The 22,943-nt window shown below is 33.5% G+C and overlaps 1 protein-coding gene across 6 annotated transcripts in view; it reads left to right on the top strand.

Moving 5' to 3' along the window:
* Positions 1-22,943, top strand: part of Syx1A (Syntaxin 1A) — a 53,019-nt gene that overhangs the window by 11,260 nt on the left and 18,816 nt on the right. For all 6 annotated transcript variants that reach the window (XM_065344705.1, XM_065344709.1, XM_065344708.1 and 3 more), the window contains exons 4-5: positions 18,290-18,364; positions 19,787-19,969. In XM_065344705.1, the coding sequence (XP_065200777.1) occupies positions 18,290-18,364; positions 19,787-19,969 (258 nt within the window). The remainder of the gene's footprint in view (positions 1-18,289; positions 18,365-19,786; positions 19,970-22,943) is intronic.

Raw genomic sequence — 22,943 nt, 5'->3', positions numbered from 1 at the left:
GTACGAAATAGAAGTTACGAAGTGGATTTTTTATTTTTCCAACATCAGTTAAGTTTAGCATCGTACCTACTACCTACCTACCATACCTACCTTTTTTCGAATTGAGATTCTTACCGTTACTTTGATTTTTCAATTTTCTTCGGCGGTTTTATTGTTTTCTCCCATTTTACATAGGTTCGTCTACGTAGTACGTACCTACTAACGTAGCCGTGTGCTGAAAATTGGCCGCAGTGAAAATTCACACGTAGGGAACAATACTTTTCCGATCAAAAACAGTTAAAAATCTAATTTTATATAAATTTGATTGCTTTGAGATATGTTGTATGTTTTTCGAAAATTTTTTCGCATGGGATTTTATTCCTTTATTAGAATTACCTTCGAATAGGTATAGTCCCTTTTGTATTTAAGCATGACAGTTGCGAAAAAAAAAAGAAAAATAAAAGAAAAACATAAATTATTCATGATGATTTAGTGGCTGGTAATTTATTCAAAGTAGAAAGTGGTATTTCCCTCTTCTTTCCAGGAGCAAAGAATACGCTTTAATTCTCTTCGGGGAAAATCGACACCTAATTTTTATCGTTGTCTGGATCGTTAACAGTTATTATGATGGATGGTTTTTTCAAATTCAAATGACGGTAATAAGAGAAATTCTTTGATTTTGAAATCGAACATTTATTACAATTTATACGCAACGATATTTTTAAAAAAATTGTACGAGTTGTGAATTTTTTAAAAATTTTATATCACGGTTTTATTATGCTTATTCTCGTAGGTAGGTAGAGCTACACCTTTTCTTTTACGGAAACACTTGAGTAACTTTACTTTTTAATTTTGGAACCCCTTTGAAATGAAATTTATATTCAGATGTAATTATTTTGAAAAGAATCAACCAAGTTTGTCTCCTCATTTTGTTTGTACATTATTTTTGAACTGCGATAAAATACTTCCAAGATTTCAAGAAAGTATGGCTCGAGACAGGATTAGATTAGGTACATATTTTAGTGAAATGGTACCTTATTCCTGAAATTTCTGATTTCTGATCGAGGTACTACATAATTGAGTTAGGGAATATTAACACTCATTGTAAAAGACAATAATATTATTCGCTAAAATTAGCCCTAGATTTTTCATACTGTGACTGAATTTGATGTTTTGATCACTCGCGTCTACTTCATTAAATACATTTAGGTACATCGTTTCGACTCCATATTTGGTCTCTTCAGACTTGCATCTCTCCTTTTTACATGAGCTCTCGAGATTCACTGCTGCAGTTTCCTTAGAATCCGATTTGATAGCCAATTCTTAGAATTCAAGTGCCAGATTTGAAGAAATTTTGCCATCGTATCTGCATTATCTGTTTATGATATTGATAATCTCATTTTCCCTGGATTCATTTGTTTGGTGGATCACCGAAAATGAGGTTTACGTAAGGTTGCCAAAACGCAGCGGTGGCAGCCTTTGTATAGCAGGTGTAGCGAGCTGCTACACCCAGAAGAAGTTTGCTACACCCAGAAAAACAGCTCGCTACACCCGGAAAAAATTCGCTACACCCAGAAAAAAATCACTCTCTAATTTTACATTGTTATACTTCAAGTTTTTAGCAATAACTATTTGTTTTGTTCGTTTTTTTGCTAGTTGGCTACCTTCACAGACACAATTTTTGTGGTAAAAGTTAATAAACAGTGAAAAAGTATCTCTTTTTCTGTCCTTCTTTAATGAGTTTAAACCTCAAAAATTTTCGCTACACCCAGAAAAAATCAACTTTTTTTTCTTTCAACCAATCCCAGTTTCGCTACACCCAGGCAAAATCTAGGCTGCCACCGCTGCCAAAACGTATGCCACTAAATTGTTAATGGAAATCATAATCATTTGTAAAATTTGAGAATAGTTTTAAGGTTTGATGTGAGTAGCAATCTATAAATTCTATTCCAAGGATTTTGAATCATAAGTAACCAACTTCCACTGGTTAGTTGCGAAATTGCTGCTGAGAGTCATCTAACTTTTTTCCATGCTCTTTAGGATTGAGAATGGGTACTTCAGTAATCATTTTGATTTGAATTATGATTTGATCAGTCGTCTACGTTAGTATAGTGAAACATTGTAAATATAACAGATTCATTTACTCCTTTCCTCACTTTAGATCATTATTAAGGCGAAAAATCTCTCAAAATCGATATGAAAACCATTAGAGATTTGTGCATTTCAACATCAGTCAAGCTTCTCTGATTAAAAAACGAAGGTTAATTGAAACAGAAGAGAAAAGAAAATTAGTCGTATTTTACCAGTTGCTTCGAATAAAATGTGCAATAGCGATATGAAGATGTAATTTGAAAGTATAATGTGAACGAGTTTCTAAAAACCGAAAAAAAGGATAAAAAACAGCTTTTTAAAAAATACTTTGGTTATTTACGTTTATCAATGAAAGATGTCTTAAAATCGCATCTAGTAGAATATACCTACGTTCCTACATTAACAGCATCGTATAATAAAACAACAAAATTTTGATAAAAAAAAACACGATACACGCAGCCGAGTGCTTCGAGGTAGATCTTGTTTTTGATGGATTATCGCGCGTTTTACTTTTTTCATAAAGAATTCGCAAACATCGGGAGAAGTAGACGAATAGACAATCATTGAGGAGAGAAAAAAGTAAGAAATAAAAATAAAGGGTTTACGGATAACGATGGAAACGCTCAAGATGCTTTTCTATTTTCTTTTGGCTGTATTATATACCCGCTTTCGCGAATGTAACTTGTCGCACCAAATTTATATAGGATTGTGGATGGCCGTTACCATAGTGATGGCCTGCTCTAGTTTATTTTCTTTTCCTGATGTGTTACGCGCGTCTCATTTTTTTTTTTTTTTTTTTTTTGCTGTATTGGATTCGAGCTTACGTATTCATCTTTTATTCCTCTTATGCTGGGGTAATACATCTTGAAGAGTTTTGAAGCGATGATCGTAGACGCGATACGACATCGATGATGAAGGGTACGTTCCTCAATATTTTCAATGGAATAGTATCCCCTCAATGCGGTTGATTTTTTTCTACTCGTAGTTAGCTCCGAAGTTATATTCGTGAATAAGTGGTTTAATTTGAATTATAAAATCAAAAAAAAAAAAAAAAAAAAAAACACGTCGAAGTAATTTTCCACGTTTGTGCCATACCTATCTTTTAATATGTGAAATTGACTATGTATGTACATTTATCGTGTCGAGATAATTATTATCGGGTGTAATTAGTGGTGCATATTTAATTTTTATCACCGAGGAACTAGTACAAAATAATAGTAACTTTTTTGTTTTGAAATTAAAGGTTGATGCGAGATTATCGTGATTTATCGAGGAATTGGAAATGTGAATTATTTAGAGGCCCGTTCTTATCTGAATAGCTTTTAGGTTGAGAACGTCGAAAAGTCAAATGAAAGGTCGAGTTAAATCAACTTTGTAATAAAAAAATCGTAAATTTGGCTCAAAAATCAACCCCAGGCGATAATTTTTTACTGTAGAAATCTTCGAGAAAAAGAGTTTGTCGGTCTTTAGAAATGTGATTTTTAAACGTTGCTCAATAGTTTTTAGCTCTTTTTGTCCAAGACAAATTAGAAAGCACTCATCGGTAATTTTCAATGATGGAATCAGTAACTCGTATGTCAAATTTACTTATTCAGTCGGTAGGTAATTATTATGAAAAATAGATGTTGCAATAAATTAAAAATGAGTTATTGAGTCTCTCAAGTGGTTCAGTGAAGTTTCAAAGACTTCGATTTTGCTGGTTCATCAGCTAAATACATTCATGAAAAATTTCTAAATATCGAGATTATATTTTCAGAAAAACCGTATTCAACGAGTAATCCAGGATTGAATTTTTCAAAACTTCACTCGGGAATTTTCATCCTTCCTTATGATCTCTTTCCTGACAAAGATGAGGTTCATCTTGATGTCTGGCAGTCATGTACATATGTATAATCAGTTAAGGTAATCATTTCGCAGCTATCTTTGAATTACAAAAACGTCAAAAATTCTACACTAAAATATCAGAAATCGAGAATTTTTCATTGTGAAAAACACTAAAAGCAGCACTTTTTTAGTTCTTGGTAGTTCATTTTCTCAAAAGCCTTGCCAAGTCGAAAAACAGATTGAGAATTTTATTTTTTTTAAATTAATGAATGTTACGCAAAAAGCGAACAAAAAATTTTCTGCATCACGAATAAGAATTTCGAAAAACAATTTTCTAGTGGCTAAAAAATTACTCTCTGAAAACTATGCTCTTGCTCTGATTTGCTACTATATGTAAAACGTATTTGTATTTAAAAAGTAGTGTCGCGTGTCGTTCTTATTATTTTGAGGAACTTTCTAAAAAATGGGTGGGAAGGGAAGAGTGGCAATTATTCAAAAAAACAACAACAACAAATATTGAGAGTGCATTTCGATGGCAGAGAGAGGAGAGAGGTAAAATTTGAAAAACATTGCATTATAATCTTGAACTCCTGCAGAAGTCTTCGCTGCATAAGAAGTAAAATTAAGAGCGGAAATAGATGAAGGTCGCTGATAAGTCGTGTTAAATTTCGATTAAATACGGAGGGGAAAGGGAGCAGAGCAGAGTGATCGATTCGAACTCTTATTCGAAATTATATCATTTTTATAATTTTCGTAGCAGAAGGACGATTTCTTGAAGTGAGGTTTGACGTATAATAAGCCTATCTCGTTCGAAAAAATGAAAAAAACTTGGAATAAGGTTAGAACTTTGTTTTTAGATTTCAATGATCTCTCTCGAGTCATTTTTTTGCTTTTCACTGTTTGTTTCTATTGTTGTATTATTTCCTCGATGCCTGTGCAAATTTCTGTTTCTCATTTTCAAATAGCCGCACTGTTATAATAAAGTCACTGTATGTGTATATGTATAGTAGTCAGATTTTCGTTTTAAAATAAAGTTAAACAATAAACATACTTACTCTATTTGTTGAAATTGAAATATTTTTTTTCGTAACTACATACGTAATTATTTTTACGTAATACACACTCGTAATCTCATCATTACACCTCTGTCGCTAGATGCAAAATGTACGTCATTATGAGCGACCTAATGCCGGGTCAAACACGTACATAATAGCCGTATTATGTACGTGGTGTTATGTGGCAACACCGCGAAACTCCTCATTACGTACGCGTTTCGTTTGGACATAATTTAACAAATTTAACCGGTGAAGTTTGGTCACTCATAGACGCACATTTTTTGCATCTAAACAACAGAAGTGTAAAATGGTGAGGTTACGAGTGTTTATTATGTAAAGCACCTTACATTACGCGATTAATAAAGTGTGTGATTATGAACTCGAGCAAAGTTACAGCGCTCGTCTTCGACTCGCGCAGTAACTTTGCACTCATTCATAATCACCCACATTATTAATCTAGTAATGTAATGTACTATTAATAGAATTTGCCTTCACTTGAATCTTTTAAAAACGGTGTATTTCATGATAATTCTTACATGGCGCCCCCTCCGCAACAAACCAAAATTTAGTTCAGTATCAGTGTTCATACTTTTCAGGGAAGAAGACGTGTTGACATACCATACCAATGATGAAGTATAGTACTTCGCCTCGAGTTAATAATGTTGCCTATCTTGTTTGCCGTAAATACGATTTCTGCATGAATCCTACGGATTTATTTTTTCTTGTTGACGGGTTTTTTCGTTGATGAAGACAGAAGTCTTCAGAACTGATCGTTGTTTTTCTCTTTTTTTAAAAATCGGAATAGGGTTCATTAAAAGTAACTCCTTTGTCGAATTCCATTCCCCTCCAGCGAATGGTAGCTTGTTACATTGTATAAGTATGGTAATGGTACTAGACGTGGGAGTTTTTTTCTTTTCTTTTAAACACCCACTGCTGAAACAAAACCGTTGCAGAATAGCAACAATTTGCAATTTTATTTTGAAAAACAGTGGTATTTTCGTTTTGAAATATTTTCATCGTACGTAGCTGTGTAAGATAAATCGAGAATGTTATAATAGAAGAAACGTTATGTTGCTTAAACAAAACAAACGAATATCTTTTAACAAAGGTCGTATATAGCAGGTAGGAAATTTGAAAAGGTTCACTTCTAGTACGGCAACCTAGAATGAAAGTTGATCGTTTCTCACGTGCACGATAATACTCCGATTGCCTTTCTATAAGATGAAAATAGAGAGTTATCAATCATGAGTTTTGTTGAACTTGACATGTGTAATGAAGAAAATTCTTCATCTGGAAGGTTAGTTGAATTGAAAAGATCAGTTTTCGAGCTATTAATTTTTAGAAATATTCACATTAAATGACTAAATAACGCTTTTATTGTGAACAGCGTTGCGTCGTGTTTTTAATTTTTGTTCATATGGGTAGAGTTTTTGACAGTTTTTTTTTTCAACCGTGTGAAAATGATCAATTTTCGGTTTATTTTACCGAGTGAAGAAAAAATTAGTGTAGAGATTGAATGTAAAAGTTCGAGAAAAAGGTGGTTTCGTGCTTCATATCAATTTTTCTTGGTAAATTAAAGCGATGGAGGAAATGTAAACGTGCTGTTCAACTCGATTTGTCTAGAAAATCTTTGGTAGAATCCTGATATTTTCGTCGCATTTTCTTGATAGGAAAATTAAACGTAAAATTGTCGCAAGTAGTGTGTGATTTTGTGGAAAAATTCTCAATTTCTGTGAACCTGAGTAAAATGTTCGTAATATTTAAATACGATTTGATGTTTGGTTGGTACGTAGTACGTACGTATCAAGTCAGGATGTGCACTTTCCATCTCGCGGTTATGAAATTTGGATACAATTCTGTGAAATAATCTCAACTTGAACGTTTGAATAAATCACTTGCGTAATCACGTGAAAATATTGTTGCTTTTATTCAAAACACATTCTGGTTGATTTCTTTCTGCAATTTTCTCATTTTATACCGTGTTGCTTGCGTTGAATATTTCATGTTTCGCTCACTGTTTACTCTTTTATTTTTCTGCAACATCCTGCTCTCCCGATATATTAGGCTTAATGCAGTGGTCAAATAGTGGATTCGGATTCTTTATTACCCGTGCTGTAGTTGTAGCAAACGCAACCGTGCAGATTTTGAAATGAAAGGGAAAATATTTTGAATATGCATACTGGAGCTGGTTTTCAAAATATATTCCTGTACATTGATTGAGCTAAAATAAAAATGTGATTTGAAACTCGAGTCAGAAATTAATTTTTGCGGTAGTGTGTTTTCGTGATACTTTTTCATTTATTCTTTACGAATTTCTGTATTGAAAAACCTTATTAAAAAAACGTTTTTTGCAAACGTTTCAAAATTTTTGAAGGATCCAAAAAATCGCGTTTCAATTCGTTTATTTGACTATCATTATTTTTGGCTGCATGAAAGTCGCCCATTTGAGACTTTTGAATACATATTTTTGGGGTCCATCATTCCGCGGATGGACAATGAACGATGTCATAAATAGACGATTGCGGACGAAGAGTCTGAAAAGACTACACCTCGTTCAAAAGCTTTGAGAAAAATTGAAACTTTGTTTTTGAAGTTCTGTTTGAGCTGTCCAATTCAAGTAGTTTTTTTTTGTTTTCAGTGTTATTAATCCATTATTTTTATGATTTTTTAAAAAAAATGGTATTATTTTTAATTCCTTATTTCTCTCATAGCTCCCCAATAACTAAGTTAAATTTTGTTTGATTGTACATCCTTAAAAGGTGTAGGAAAAGTTGAGAAATTATCGAGAATTGAAATTGTCAAAATTTCGTTAGTTTACTTCATCATTTATAATCGTTCGCTGTAGTACCTAATGAACGTTAGAATTTCACGCTAGTCTCATCCAAATAATTTGGAAACGACGACGTTTTTTTTCCATTCGTACTTCAACTTCATTCCACTTCGGCTCGTTATGGTTCACTTTCGTCTCCCGTGTATAAGCACAAGGGCATCTATTAATTCTTTCAATAGCACGAAATCTAATTTAGTATCAGTTTTCAGACTTCTCACATAAAAAGAAACATCGTCGTATAAGATGAGGGGTGAAGTATTTCTCGAGTTGATAAAATTGCCTATCTTGTTTGCCGTAAATCCTAATATGTATGTACAATAATTCCACACGTGTTAATAAAGTTGTCTGTCTTGTTTGCCATAAATACGATTTCAGCATGGTTTAATTTGTTTTCAGTTTTTTATTCATCTTTTTATGATAGCTAGAGTTTTTGAAGGCAATGGTTGTTTTTGTTGTTGTTGGTTTTCATTATTATTTATTGGGAAAGGGTTGATTGAAAATTATCAATAATTAGAAGCAGAAGTAGGTACATAGATAGCGCATAAAATGCAGCAATAGGATGATATTCATGCCTACAGTTAGTCCTAAGAAGAATTTAAATAACGGAGAACGAAAAAGATTGGAGCTTGTGACCGTGAATTCGCCAATGAACTCTACGTGCAAAAATCTGTGAGAAACGATTAGTTGAAGGATATGTGTTGTCAACTTTGAATAGAAATTTAGGTGTTAATAACCCGTTCTAGACGATTTTTCACCACACCACGTGAAAAATGAGGTCTTAAACTATCAGAATAAAAAAATCTCTTTTTACTTATTCGTGTTATTGGTGGCATTTAAATTACGTATTTCTACGTATTTGAGGAAGCCGCTGGGTAAAACTCAATTTGAGGGGATGGGGGAAGATAACACTTTAGAGCTCTCAACTCATTTTGTCATTCTAAAGTACATACAAGGTTCATGTGGTTTACGATTCGCCAGAAAATCGTTTTTTTTGCCATTTTTTAGCTTTTTGCCTCTAGTATAAACCAAACTTGATATGTAATAATATCGTGTAGTAGAATGGAAACCTGCAGGATCCTTACGTGCAATACATTTTTTGGTATTCATAAATATTAGGTACATCAAAAACGAAGTAGTCGTCTACAATTTGAATTAAGCGCGATGGAATTTATGATACATTAAGAATATGTACATACATATGTACTCGAAGTACCCATGGTATTTTGTACCAACTGAGAGTCAAGCTGCAGAGTGTTTCGTGTTTACATTCTGTTCAAGTTCAAATTACAAGCTGGGAAAACTTTGCTAAGCCTCGTAACTGCTTCAATTTCAAGTTTTGGGGCGAAATATGAACATGACCTATTTGCCGCTCGCTCTAAAATCTCCAGTCGGACGTCTCTCGTACACTTGTGTACGTACCTAGTTTGGGCTGCTGCATTGTCGAACAGCAGGCAACAAAATATGAGTTAGAAATACCTACTCCGTGTATTATGCGTCGTACATGCGAGCAATACCTGCCTACGTGAGTACGTGCCCAGTGCCATCTATTCAATACCTGTAGGTACGAGTACAAATACCTACGTGGAATTTCGACGTTTTTACTCGATCAATGACTGATGCATATTAATCGCAGTTCGCAGTTATCTGCATTTTTACGATAGGTATGATTACATTTTGTGTGTGTACCTGTACTTAATACTCGTACTTATATAGTGATTGCGTGTACGTTGGCGTGTGTTTTTGTGCGCGCCGATGAAAAGGGGTGAAATTCACCTGGTCGTTTTTGTTTTATGCGGTTACTGGGGTGAAATTCGCGTATACGAGTATAGTAAGTCGGCTGGCTGTACGGAGAAGCCAGCGTACCGATATATACTCGTAAATGTGAGAGTACGTCTGTACAGACGTTAGTACGAAGCGCATGCCTTGCTTGCGAGTTGTAAAATTTCGCCAAGAATTATGAATTACGTTTGTTGAACGTTTTTGCAACAACGATAGAAGGTGAATTGGGAAAAAGTACGCGGAATTGCGGCGGCGATGATAGAAAGAAATACATACCTGTAGGTGTACGTCTATTTGAGTGTTGTTTTTTTGCCCTTTTTTTTTTTCTGTCGTTCATTTTACGACGACAATTGAGAGGGAATACGTACCTTATTGGTGAAGGTTGCATAATATGTACATGGATACCTAAGCCGAAGAATTTATCGAATGCTCTTGCAGAATAGTTGCATTAGCCCCCAGTCAACTTACTCTTCCGGTCGAACGGTTTACCATACCTGGCTGATTCCCGCGCAATCGATACAGCTTTGCGTTTCCTCTCTTCAGCCTTTACTTTGTCTAGCTGCGCGTTTTCTCTTCCTTTTTATCACCCCTCTGGTGGAAGCTATTCAGTCCTTGATAACCTACATCAATTTACTCGTCTCATCTCCTGTTTTCGCGTCTCATGAAAGATTTTCTTTTTACAACTGTCGACGACTCATCTTCTTACCAAGATTAACTGCGCGATTCCAACGTACCATTTAGTTAGGAAACATCTCTTTTACCGCGAGATGTTTTTGTATTGTTGTTTTTGGCATGCGCAAGCCCTGCCAGCTGTGAGATGAAGTTTTCAAACGGCCTCGGTGACGGCGAACCGTGAATTGTCGTAATTGAAAAACTATTAATTTCGCGCCTTTTTCCCAATCTCCCTGTCTTCAAAAGTTCAAAACGACGATATTTTTTCATCGTCGTCGTGGTTCGGGTGTAATTATTTAATTTTTTCGTGTAAAATTCGTTTGAAACTAATCGTTTATGCTACGAGTATGACTGAGATATTTGAAGAGGTTAAACTCGTATACTCGAGTGACGTAACTGCACCAAAGCCAAGTGTGCTACTTCACTTGATGAGAAAATTACAAGAGAAATGAGAGAAAAGAAACCAACGAGATTGTATCTTATTGTGTAAAATTAAACCGAAACGGCGAGTAATTAACATCGATGTCGAGAAAAGTTTTATTTTTAATAGTCTTTCATGTATACTGAAGAGAGAAAAGAAAAGTATCATCGGTGTAAAAAAGAAACACCAACAACAGCAGCGTAGAAAACAACACTATTTAATTAAATTTTTTCCCTTATTAACTGTTATCATTTTTAATGAAAATTTATTATTTTTACGATAAATAAGTGAAACGCTAGATTTCTATTAAGGGATTCTTAATCCCAGCGGTGAGTGTCCGTTATCGTGTCTGAACATTGTTAATATGAATTTTTTTGTTTTGCCAACGTTTATTATTTTATTGACTGGTCTTCTCTTTAGCTCTAGTCTGGAGTGGCGAGTTGTTGTTTTTTTTTTCATATGGAAATTTAGATTAGGCTTGATTCGTAGGTACATAATTGTTCGTGCAGTAATTTCTTATGTATCTGAAGAATTTTATTTTCTCTGGGATATACCCACCGGTTGGGTCATTGTGAAGTGACTGCTTTATAGAGAATTGTTAGATAAAGTTACGCCGATTGATTTCGCTTGATTTATAGGGATTTGATGCTCTACAATTTCATTTCCCTACATTTTTGTTGTACATACTATCAAACAAAAAAAAAATTAAAATTTTTTATCACAAATATTCGATTTAAACTGAACTGTTCTGCTTTTACCAAAAAATCTAAAATTTGGATCCTCTGGAAAAAAGTAATCAGTAATCACTCTCTGCATGTAAGAAATGCTCTCCATTTCTTTTTCTCACGGACTTTTAGTTTCCCTTGAAAATTATTCAGTTTTGTCGATGATAATACATATGCAGTATATTATGCAACGAGATTAATAAAGTGTAAGATTACGAACTAGTGCAAAGTTGTGTGCGAGAGCTGAAATGGCACGAGGCGTCACGTTATATGTAGAATCCGACAAAAAAAAACCAGTTGGTATACTTTCATACAAATATGTACCTGATTTGAAATTTTCCTACAGCTTTCAATATTTGTTTGTGAAATCCTTTCTCTCCTTTGGACACTTCTTAACTTTTCGATGAGATTATCTCAAAAACGAAGTCGGGAGATCAAAAAACGTGGACTCGGATTCCTCACTCGAGAAATTCGACGGATTTTGAATTTTTTTGATTCCTCCCTTAGGCCTTCTCCAAACGAGTCATAAATTCATCGCCTAATATTAGGCGTAGAGTTGAAATAACACATAAAGGCTAAAACGGACTCTTGAAGACCGAAACTGACGTACACAATCGATATTTTTAATAGAAGACAACAATGTGCACAAGTAGGAAGGTATATGTACTGGATTTTAGTCATAATGTTTTAACTAAAAATGACGAAAATTCCGACACTTCTCAAAATGTTTTGTTGTTTGGATTAATACGATTGCAACAAAACAAGTTTAAATAAAAACATATAATGTAAATAGGCCTATATTTTTTGAAAAGTAGAGAATTTGAAGCTATTAATTGAAAGTTCATTTGGAATTTGATCACTCGAAATAATTGAAAAGTAAAGCGATAAAAATTTTCAAAATGTTTAATTGTTGTTTTTCAAAAATTAGCTTTTTTGTGTTATGGCATTATCACTCCGGATGTGGGATATGAAATGCATGTTACAAATATACGTATTGTTGCGTTTGTTGGCCAAATAATCAATGTGAATTAAGGAAGTGTGCGTTATTAATGGAAGTTAGCGAGAAATTAACATCATATTGATTGAGTTATAAACTGATATTAAATATTAATTCGGAGTCTCTAGAGTCTATATAGACGTATGGCGTGATACTCGATTTGAACCGTGTTTAACATTGTACTCCCCTTTACGTTATAACAAATGGTGCAACGACCTACCTCAATCTATCGTGTTTTTTCTCCTCTTTTTTTTTTAGATACATGTAATGTACAGTAGATGTATATTTCTTATATTTACCGGACTAATTTTTTTGTTTCCCAATAAATAAACTTACTTGGGTAGAAAATTGTAAAATATGTACGCGTTCAAAGTTTATGTACTAAGAGTACCTACATTCATTCTAAATATTTGATATTTTAAAGCGGATTATGGAATTCCCATGTGTACAAAATCAATAGGGGGTTCCATTTCAGGATTAGTATGTAGTGCCTTATGCTAGATGTATGTATTTTCAACTGAAATACGATTTTTTTGTACCTATTTTAAATATGTAATATCTGCGAATTTGAAAAGTAAATCGGTATTTCACTAGAGCTTTCGAGAGTACAGTTCAGAGAATAATTGAAGTTGGGAATATGGACTGATACGTACGTTATCAAAAGCAATCATGTTATGTAAATTTTATCTTTAAAAACGTAATTTTGTACAAAAATAGCAAATGACACATTTTGTAAAATAAAATAAGGCTTTCTGAATTCTGAATAAGTGACTGTGATCCACAGCATTCGAGTGAAATATTCGGAAGTGTCATTCCGTTGTGCTTCCAAAAAAATAAGCGTGTACTGTTTCTGGAGGTATTTGAAAAATGAACAAATTCTACGACTGTTTCATCGAAGTTGTTTATAAGATTTGAATAACTATTGCTTACGTGTTTGAACGGTACGGAAAAAATTAACTAAGGAAGTGAGCTTATTCTGAAAAAAGTGATTGAAAAGCATAAAAACCATCCTGGGTCTTGATAGTCCGCAAAGCGCGAAAATTGTGAATCTAGTTCGTTATAAAGGAGCGCTGAACTTATTTTACGTATTATTGTGAAACCCCGTAAGATAGTCCCCGGAATGAAGACAGATTTTGACATTTTCAAAAGCATCGTGTATGTTCTGCAAATTCATATTTTCTGACAACTCGGCCGGTCAAACTGATTTTCAGAATTATACAGACCCGCTATTAGGTACTCTAAAATAGAGTCGGAGCCTCGAATGGGGGGAATTGAAATTCCTAGAAACATCGTGCGTGTTTGATATTCATTTGCATTTTCTGATATATAAAATACGATTTGTTTAATCGAGTAATTTGTTATTGAAAAGAAGTTTATCTTGCACAAAATTTTGTTATTTGTATTTTTCACTCAATTTGTTTACTTTGAAATTTAGAAAACTGAGATCACACCGGTTGATCAGTAGTTATCTCTGGCAGTATTTTTCTATGTGATATACAAAGTGTTGGAATTCCAGAGTTTGAGAAAACGTACACGAAAAATTGGCATTGAGATTCAGATAGAAATAATTTTTAAGGTTACTCGAAATTTTACTGAGGAATTTTGAGAAATGACTTATTCTTATGTCGAGATTTAACGAAGGACAACTTTTTTCCATTACCTATTCTTACTGCTTGAATGTAGCCTACGTTCGTTGGTGGTAGCTGAAAAATCACTAATCATTCATTCATCAATTAGAAGAAGGGGGTCGTCGTTCCATGTACTTAATTCTTTTTCAATTTGTAGAAAATTCAAATTGAAATAATTTCATTTTTGAGTACATTCTGTGGTCTCCGTCTTGTGTGAAATTTCGATTCTTGTCCATGAAAATGATCTAGTGAATTAATTTCAATCGACTTTATAATTGTGATGCGATGAAAATTTTCAAATTCGTTCTGCCAGATTTTTTGTCAACACCAAAGGATTAATATAATGACCATATCAATTGTCTGAAATGTACAAATTTTTCAATATTCTTCCGGCGCTTGTGTTAATGATGATCCGTATACCACATTTTACCCCATCACGTATAATTGAAAAAGTGTAAGGTGGTTTCGCGTAGGTAGACGGCGGCACAGAGTTCTATTCTACTCGCATTAGAGAACAGCATTGATTTAAATTGTGGTTTCAAGACATAATACACAACGAGATGAATGATTTTCAGAGTTTTATCATTCGCAGAGCTTAATCCGAGGTGAAATTACATTTCTCTTTTCCATTACAACGCGCTGATTTTATTTGATGTTTTAAAAACGCGCTGATGACGTTGGCTTTGAAAAAGGGGCTAAAAGCTGACGGTGCGGCGCGCCGGGATATGTCTGCGGTGGAATATCGCACTACAGCGCGATACGTTGAAAAAATGTGTACTGCGACAATAATGCCGTTTTAACGAATCCGCAATGTTCGAGATATCGATAGGACGACGATAAATTCCGAAAATACAATTTTGGGAAGAAAATGCACATTACGACGGCTCCGCGACGGCTGGCTGACAATATATGTTGTAATAAACTAGTAGAATAAAGCGAAATGAATGAAAAAACAACGCGTATTAAGTACGAATAAAGGCTCGCGCTCATTTATCCGAACCGAAACTCGAACTAAGGTTACTCGTACGAAGCTGGTGTCACTCTTCAGATCGTTCAAATGTACGCCAGACTTTTCGCAATACGCATATTTTAGCATTAAATCGTTCGAATTTACCAACTCGAAAATAAATTTTTATTACTTTCGAGAGACCTTTGTACGTACTTAGCCTATTAGTTATTTATGACGATTCGAATAATAACTAATTCATTAGTACTTTTTCGCCGTTTCCGAGTCATCTATCAATGATATTCGCGTAATTGTTGCGGTTCATCGAAGATGATACGTTTTGTAACGAAAAGGTTACGCTTGGCCAGGAAAGTGCATGACACTAAATCTTTTGACATTGAAAATGTGTGTCTTTATTTGTTGGACGTATTCCAATCATTCGATTTTCATACAGAACGCTAAGAGAAAAAAAAATCAGCCACGTTCAACAAGTTATACGTAAATGGCCTTCTCTTCGAAGACAGAGTAATGATGGTTTTGATAGATATGCATGGACGAGAACAAGTCGTCGCAGTCGTGTCAATTTATGCAGCTTTTCGTGGCGAATTCGTAATAATTTTTTCAAAAATTTATTTGCTCAATTGCTCGTTTTCACGATACCTATGTTCTTATTTTTTTCACAGTAGACTGTTCATTTCTACGTGATTTAATTCGGTTGAAAGACTCGGTTCTTTAATTTAAAAAATTTGTTTTTCAATTTGCTAATGAAGTGAACGCAAATTTACTCGTACTTATTTCTGAAAAAATTAGGTATACGTATTTTGTAAAAAATGAACAAATTTTATCATGACTGTTTTCTACATCAACATTGAGCTCTAATCATTTTTTAAATATCAGTTCTTGCTATACGTAGTTTTACTCGAGCTTTTAATTTCCAATTTGAATGGAATATTAGGCTTTTTGTAGATCGAAAAAACACCGCCTAGAATTTCTGTTATATACCTACCAAAATTAAGTTCATTCGTTTGGCGGATTTTTGAAAATTTGAAAAATTTAAACGAAAACGTCCTTATAGCGAATTTTCAATTTTTTCAACAAACATATCTGAAAATCGAAACTCGAAAAAAAAACAGTTCAAGTGGTAAAAAAGAAAAGAAATAAAGTGGAAAGTCCAACAGGTACCGAGGCTGAAGTTATGCTGTTGAAACTGTGGTCATGCAATTATAAAAAGTAGATAATGCATGAGCTGTTCAGTACGGTCGATGGTCGTGCAAAAAACAAATTTCTTCCACAACTTTTCCGCACCACACACGGCATTTCCTCTGTTCCAGCATAAACGAATGTGATAAGAATAATTTAAAATTATTATCTCTTGCAAATCGAATATCTTGTAGAACACAAACACCATTTTTCAGGTTACACTCCCTTCTCCTATTATTACTTTAAAATTTAGTTCGAGAAAATGCACAATATCAGCAATACGACAGTAGTTTTCAATAAAATAAATTCAATTCTTATTCACCTTCTTATCCGTATGTTGGATCAGCGGTAATCGTTGCATGTGAAAATGATTCTTAAATAATTATATATCTCTTGACGTTTTCGTTGAATCGAATTTCTAGAAATCGATAAATACCCTAAAACAAAAGATATCTGCCGAAGTAAATTATTGCGGGTTTGATGGTTGAATGTGTACGATCCTGGACAACGTATAATTTTATCAATGTATGTATCAGTACTACCTACCATTACCCGTATATTATTCATGCGATGAACGTTCAGACTGTTGCGCCACTGAAAGCTTGTAAAAAAAAAAGTTGACGAGAAAAAAAATTGAAAGTCTCGTTAAACTTCGAGGAAAAGTTAACTTGTTTGCGAGTTAACTACATGTCGTATATGTCGAGTCCTTTGTCGTGTGATTAACAATATATTTTGTTGTCGGATAATTCATTTTTTATCTTTATTCTCTTCATCGCTGTAACGAAAAAGAAAAAAAATAGTGGCGCAGTTGGTTTTTTATAAGTTTCGTACTCAGAGAAAAAGCACAGATGCAACGATTTTACGTGAATTAAAAGCTCAAAAGGAACAAAGGTTTTAGAAAAATTTAGAAAATCTGTTTTGAAGTGTCGTATCAATCGATCGATCTTGTTTCTTTTTGATAAAATTCATTTCATTCGTTGAATAATTGGCGTTTTATTTTTATATTACACTTTTAACATTTTGCAACAAAAGTAGGGCGTTTGTATTGTATTTGTACCGTCTTTATTCTTTTCGAGCCTTCGCCAATTTCCATATGCTTATTCTTTTGCCACGTGAAGTTACCTGATATTTTCCGCGTTGATCGTAAATTGTATTTTTAGTTTTCTTCTCTGAAAGTGACGTTTTTCTGTTTTATGGTATATATTTCGTATATCCTAAATACCTTTCTAGCTTATTACAACAACGATAAAAAAAAAAGGCTGGAATTTGTTCAAGATGTTTGACAATTCTTTTATTTTTCTTCTCGAGTGCTTTTACGAAGATGTGTTGCAGTTGCGAATAATTTTCTCGGAATTTTTGCGAATAACTGTCGAGTTTTTCTCAAGAATGAGGAAATAATGAACGAAAAAATGTATTTGAAAATCACTTCGTATTTTCGATCAGTCCAATGACCTTTTTTCAGCTACCGGTGTTTTTTTTGTTTTTTTGTTTTTATGGAACAGTGGCTTATTTGGAAAGTAAAGCATTTGTGGAAATTTCCAATGTGCTCGCTATATGATATTTTGAAATAATATAGGTATACCAGGCGCCTTTTTTGGGGGAGGGGGCCCTTTCATTTTTTTCCCATACGGCAATTTTTCGATATTTTTAAAATTTTATTTGAGCGCACTGCGTGCCTCACAAAAAAACGCTCGACATATAGGTAGGTACGTACTCATGTATCAAGACGTGCTTAATATTTTAGTGTGTATTTTTAAAATTGGAGATACTTACATTACAAATCTCGATTTTTCTTCAGCAAAAACAGCTAGTGAAGTGAATTTTTCAAAAAAAATTGTTATTGCTAGCAAATTAGAATTTACAGCGAATTTTTAACGTGTTTATTCTATTATTTATTTTCCCAGTATTCTATATCGTTGTCTAGCTATTTAAAATTATAGGCAGCTGAACGTTCTAATTTTAAAATTACGCTAATCGATTGTATTTCAAATTACGTGTTGATACGTAGGATGTGTTATTGAAGAGTGTGTTTTTTTTACGAAATATTGAAATAAATATAAAATTAGATACCTACGTATAACATTATTTTTACGACAAAATACAATTAAATATAAATTTTTTGTTTTCTTTTTTGTTTTGCAGAAGTAAAACAAGAACTGGAAGATTTAATGGCCGATATTAAAAAAACTGCCAACAAAGTTCGAGCTAAACTAAAAGGTAAGAATGAGTTTTTATTTACATATTTTGTTTATCGTATTCTACTTGCAGTATCTGTAGCATAGCATAGCATTAGCAGGATGTTTTATTTGGGCAGCTGGGCATTATACCTCGTATCTATCTTCTACCTATTTATCTGACTGGTAAAATTCTCGAGTTATTGGTTCATTCGTTGACGTATTTTGTCATTTTAACTGTTACGATTAAGCAAGATTCTTAATATTCTGGCGTTTCTATATTGTTGGTTTGGATTACTATACAGCTGTGAACAACAATACTCGTTACAAAAACGTTTGCTAAAAACAGGCGGATCGTAAAAGATAATATTGTGCGGTGTTTGACATTCTTATAGTTAGTTTTGCCAACAACCGATTTGTCATTCGAAGGGAAACTTCAACAAGTTTTATTAAGCATTGTGAGTGAATAACACGGAGTCAAGTTTCGTGTAATTTGCTGAAATACTCGTCCCTGAAACTATCGAATGTTGTGCACAAGTGTAATTTTTCCTCGCTCTATGAAATTTAATGAAAGAGGGGGTCGAATTTTTCTCATCATGGGCCGGTAATTCATACCAAAATGTACTGTGTTGCGTTATGTTAGTGTTAGAAGTTTGCAAAATGTACCAGATGGTCGTTGTGTTGATGACGTTGAATTTATACGAGGTGTATAACCTAACTCGAGATTCAGGTATAATCACCCAGCACCCACCTCTGATAAAACACTTTAGGTGAAGGTGTTGCCTTTATCTTTAAATTCAAAGAGGCAAGTGTAACCCGAAAAAAACGAATCCAAACTGTATTTTTGATCAAGAACAAAATACAACCGTTTTGATCTGATGACAATTTTTTCATATATATTTTAGAAAAAGAGATTTTTTTAGTTTGAAAAAATAAATGCACAAACTGATTACCCTATTACTTTCGATGGTTATTTACATCTATCGCATTATAACCGCAATAATTTGTTCAAAGTGTGAAAGTGATTAAGTTTCTTTACACGATGCGAGTAGGTAACTCATTTGGAAAATTTTCAAATAAAATTATAAAGCGGATGAATTGGAGTATGAATAATTAAGTATACTCAAGTAGTAGTTATCCATTACTTAACGTGTAATTTCAAGTCGAGAAAAATAAACTTTGTGTAGGCACCTGCCTACTACGGAAATCCCAAATCACTTTACAAAAGTTTGAAAATTGCATAAATTAAAAATTTCTTTAGTGTCGAAAAATCGCAAGAAAGTAATTTATCACTCGAGCCATGAAAAAAAATTCAACTTAGCATAGGTATGTAGCTACTAGCTATACCGAATTTTAAATCAAGTTGCTAAATATTGTGCTACTTGATTTTTTCAGATCCTGTTTATAAATTTTGAAATTTGTTGCATAAAAATTTAATTTGTTCATTTCTTTGTTTTTCATACAGTGATAGAACAAAATATAGAGCAAGAAGAGCACACGAACAAGTCCTCTGCTGATCTTAGAATTAGAAAAACACAGCATTCCACTTTGTCTCGTAAATTTGTCGAAGTGATGACTGAATACAACAGAACTCAAACTGATTACCGAGAACGTTGTAAAGGCAGAATTCAAAGGCAATTAGAAATAAGTAAGTTACACAAATCACCGTTCATTAATCAATTTAAATAGGTATTCAAGAGAGAAAAATTTCCTGGTTTTGCAGTAGTCGTTATTCATTTATAGTTGCTTCGTATCGCTTTAATTATTGGTCAGTATCGAGTGCGATTCGATGATTCATCATTATGAATCTTTCTATCAGGTAGGGTGGGTAAATTATATGGATTTTTTTTGTTGAAAAAAATGATTCATATCTGTTATCTTTGAATATTTTTACAAATGTAAAGTAAAGAAGGACAAATTGAATGACAGGGAGAATCTCATTTACCTACAAGGCACTTTGGATTTAATTTTCAGTTTTCATGGTCTAGTTAATATTCTAGAGCGTTATTTGGTTATTAGCTAATGACAGCCGACCAAGTTGTACTCGTAATATGATGTTGCACTTTCTGAAATGTCGATGCATCAATGCACGTCAATTGTTTTTCCGATGAGTCGTTAACCTTTTTCACGTTTGAGATTACGTTGTGTCGCCGTGGTTAAAGAGTCGATTTTGTTCCTGATGAAACATTTGTTGTAAATATAAAAAATGCGTAAAAAGTTGCCCACCAGTTTGCAAAAGTGGGCAGAATCGCGAATAAAATTCAATTTTGGCGATTCGCATAGCTTCAAATCGTCAATCTTGAGAATTTTTCAAATTGAATCGTGAATTACTCGTTACAAATCACGAATCGTCAATTTTTTGATGTACGAGTTTTGAAAAACTGAAAGCTAATATAGGTAGTGTCAAAGAATTGAAAGAAAAACATGTTTCGAATCACGAACTGGAATTGTCAATATTTTCGAATCGCAAATCACAAATTATAATATGTATCTGACTTTGGCGATTCGAATTACCGATCTGTATAAATCAATTAAAAAATAATTCGAATTACGAATAAAAAGTAAAAACTATCGATTCGAATCGCGCCTACTCCTGCTATCTTGCAGACGCCGTAAATACCTATGATGTAAAATAAGTTGCCTACCTAGTTTGCCGTAAATACGTGTTTTTAACTTTTTATGTTCGAGCTGAGAATATTATGAAACGAAAATGTATTTTTATTTTGTACGGCCACGTTTGAGAATCTGTGATGTTCTACCTCTTTCCATTCTTCTGTCCCCTCCACTTGTCCCTCTTTCTGTCTTTTTCATTTCCTCTTGGATGAATCGTTTCTCTTTGCATTCAATTTTGATCTGTAACGTTGAAATAATATAATCAAAGCGAGTATAATTTCTTCTGACGAACGGTATATTATTCTCAATTATACGAGAATGAATTTTCCAAAACCCAGAGAATATCGCGAGTAAAAATTTTCAAAATTTGATATTTTTATGAAAATTAGTGATGGAGACGGGAGTTAAAAATTTACCATCATGCAAAAGCTTCAAAGATTTTTCAGGAAAACTGTTTTTTTGGTTTGATTTTTTATTCAACTCTTTATTATGTAATAAGAAATGGAAGTGAATGAAAAATTCTGTTTTTGGATTTTTTTTTAATTTGTAGAAATGAACAGCATTTTCTTAGGAGACTCTCTAGACCCATTATCTCATTCTAAAACAGCATTAAAGGGTAACAGTTTTTTGAAAATTGTGTTCATGAGGCCGGGGGAGGGGGACAAAACATCATGAGTGGTATTTTGTAAGGTTGACCCAACATTTTACGTGGTCCGGAAAATTAATTAGATGAATAGGTCACTTATGTTTCATCTCCCCCCCCCCATACCATTCGTTGATTCGTGACTCGTAAAGTACGTAGAAGTACCTTCCGGCGGATCATTTTCTCCTTCCTCTTAATCTTACATCCTAAAATCTAAAGTCGAAATGACAGGTTTTTCACTTCGCTAGAAATGATCTGTTGAAGTTTGATTCGTAATTCGTGACCCGAATCATTTCTTGAACTGTAGTTCTTGATTATGTGATCATTTTCCGCCGTTATTCGGATTAGTTTTCAATTTTTGAAAAATTGTGACGACCCTAAAAGATAACCACGGTTGTACATAAATAATACATTACAAACACAAACGGATCAAATTTTGTCGGATAATAAATAATCAAGTTTTTAGAGTTATCTGTCAATATTTTCGATACCTATTATTTTTCATAAAACGTGTTTTTTTTCAATAATAGCTCCTAGCTAGTCCTTTCAAATTTGATGTTATGGAACTGTTTTAGTTTTTTCTTTTTCTATTGAACAAAGTCCATTGCAAAAATTTGATGACGTCTAATTGATCGACGAAAGTTTTTTTTTTTTTTTTTTTTTGAAACGATAGATTTTTATCCTACATATTACGTATACCATACTTGGATGTCTCGTTATTTCGTTGTTTGGAAAATGAATTTTATAATTTTGCAAAGTACCCGTTTAAGGACTTTTGTCTCGTAAAACTTGTAACAAACATGTCATCAAATTTTGCTCCACCGCTTCGCTTACTAAGCCATTGTTTAATTAATGTCAAGAATACGGTCATTCTCCTTGGCCAGATTTTAGTATTGAAATATTTTTGGTGAAATCAGAAAAAGGTGATTCAGTCTACCTTTTTTGTTTGCTGACTTACACATGTTACATACATACATAAAAGTACGGGTACGTTTGTTAACGAAATTATAAAATTTACTCATTTAACTGTGTAGAAATGCTCGTTTGTATTATTCTTCAGAACACGTTATACAACGTTAAATTACAAACGACGACGGAAGTGCGATATATACGTAGTCTGGCGTAAATTTAATTCTTGTTCTAGACGTGCTCGTGTAAAGTATACAATCCACTAAATGAGCGTACGAACAAGGGACAAAACGAAAATACCTAGTTTTGTGTTTAGTTAATCAACTCCCTTTTTTCCTGCTGCTGACTCCGCTTATTATAAACTATGCGCGCTACGCGACGAAAAAAAATTCGTCATTTTCGATATATTAAGTAGATGACGTTTTAACGTTTAGACAAATTATTCGAAAGTAAAACA

Source organism: Planococcus citri, chromosome 1 (genome assembly GCF_950023065.1).
Source record: "Planococcus citri chromosome 1, ihPlaCitr1.1, whole genome shotgun sequence".
NCBI lineage: Eukaryota > Metazoa > Arthropoda > Insecta > Hemiptera > Pseudococcidae > Planococcus > Planococcus citri.
Note: the sequence above shows the minus strand (reverse complement) of the source record. Positions and strands in the feature narration are given on the sequence as shown.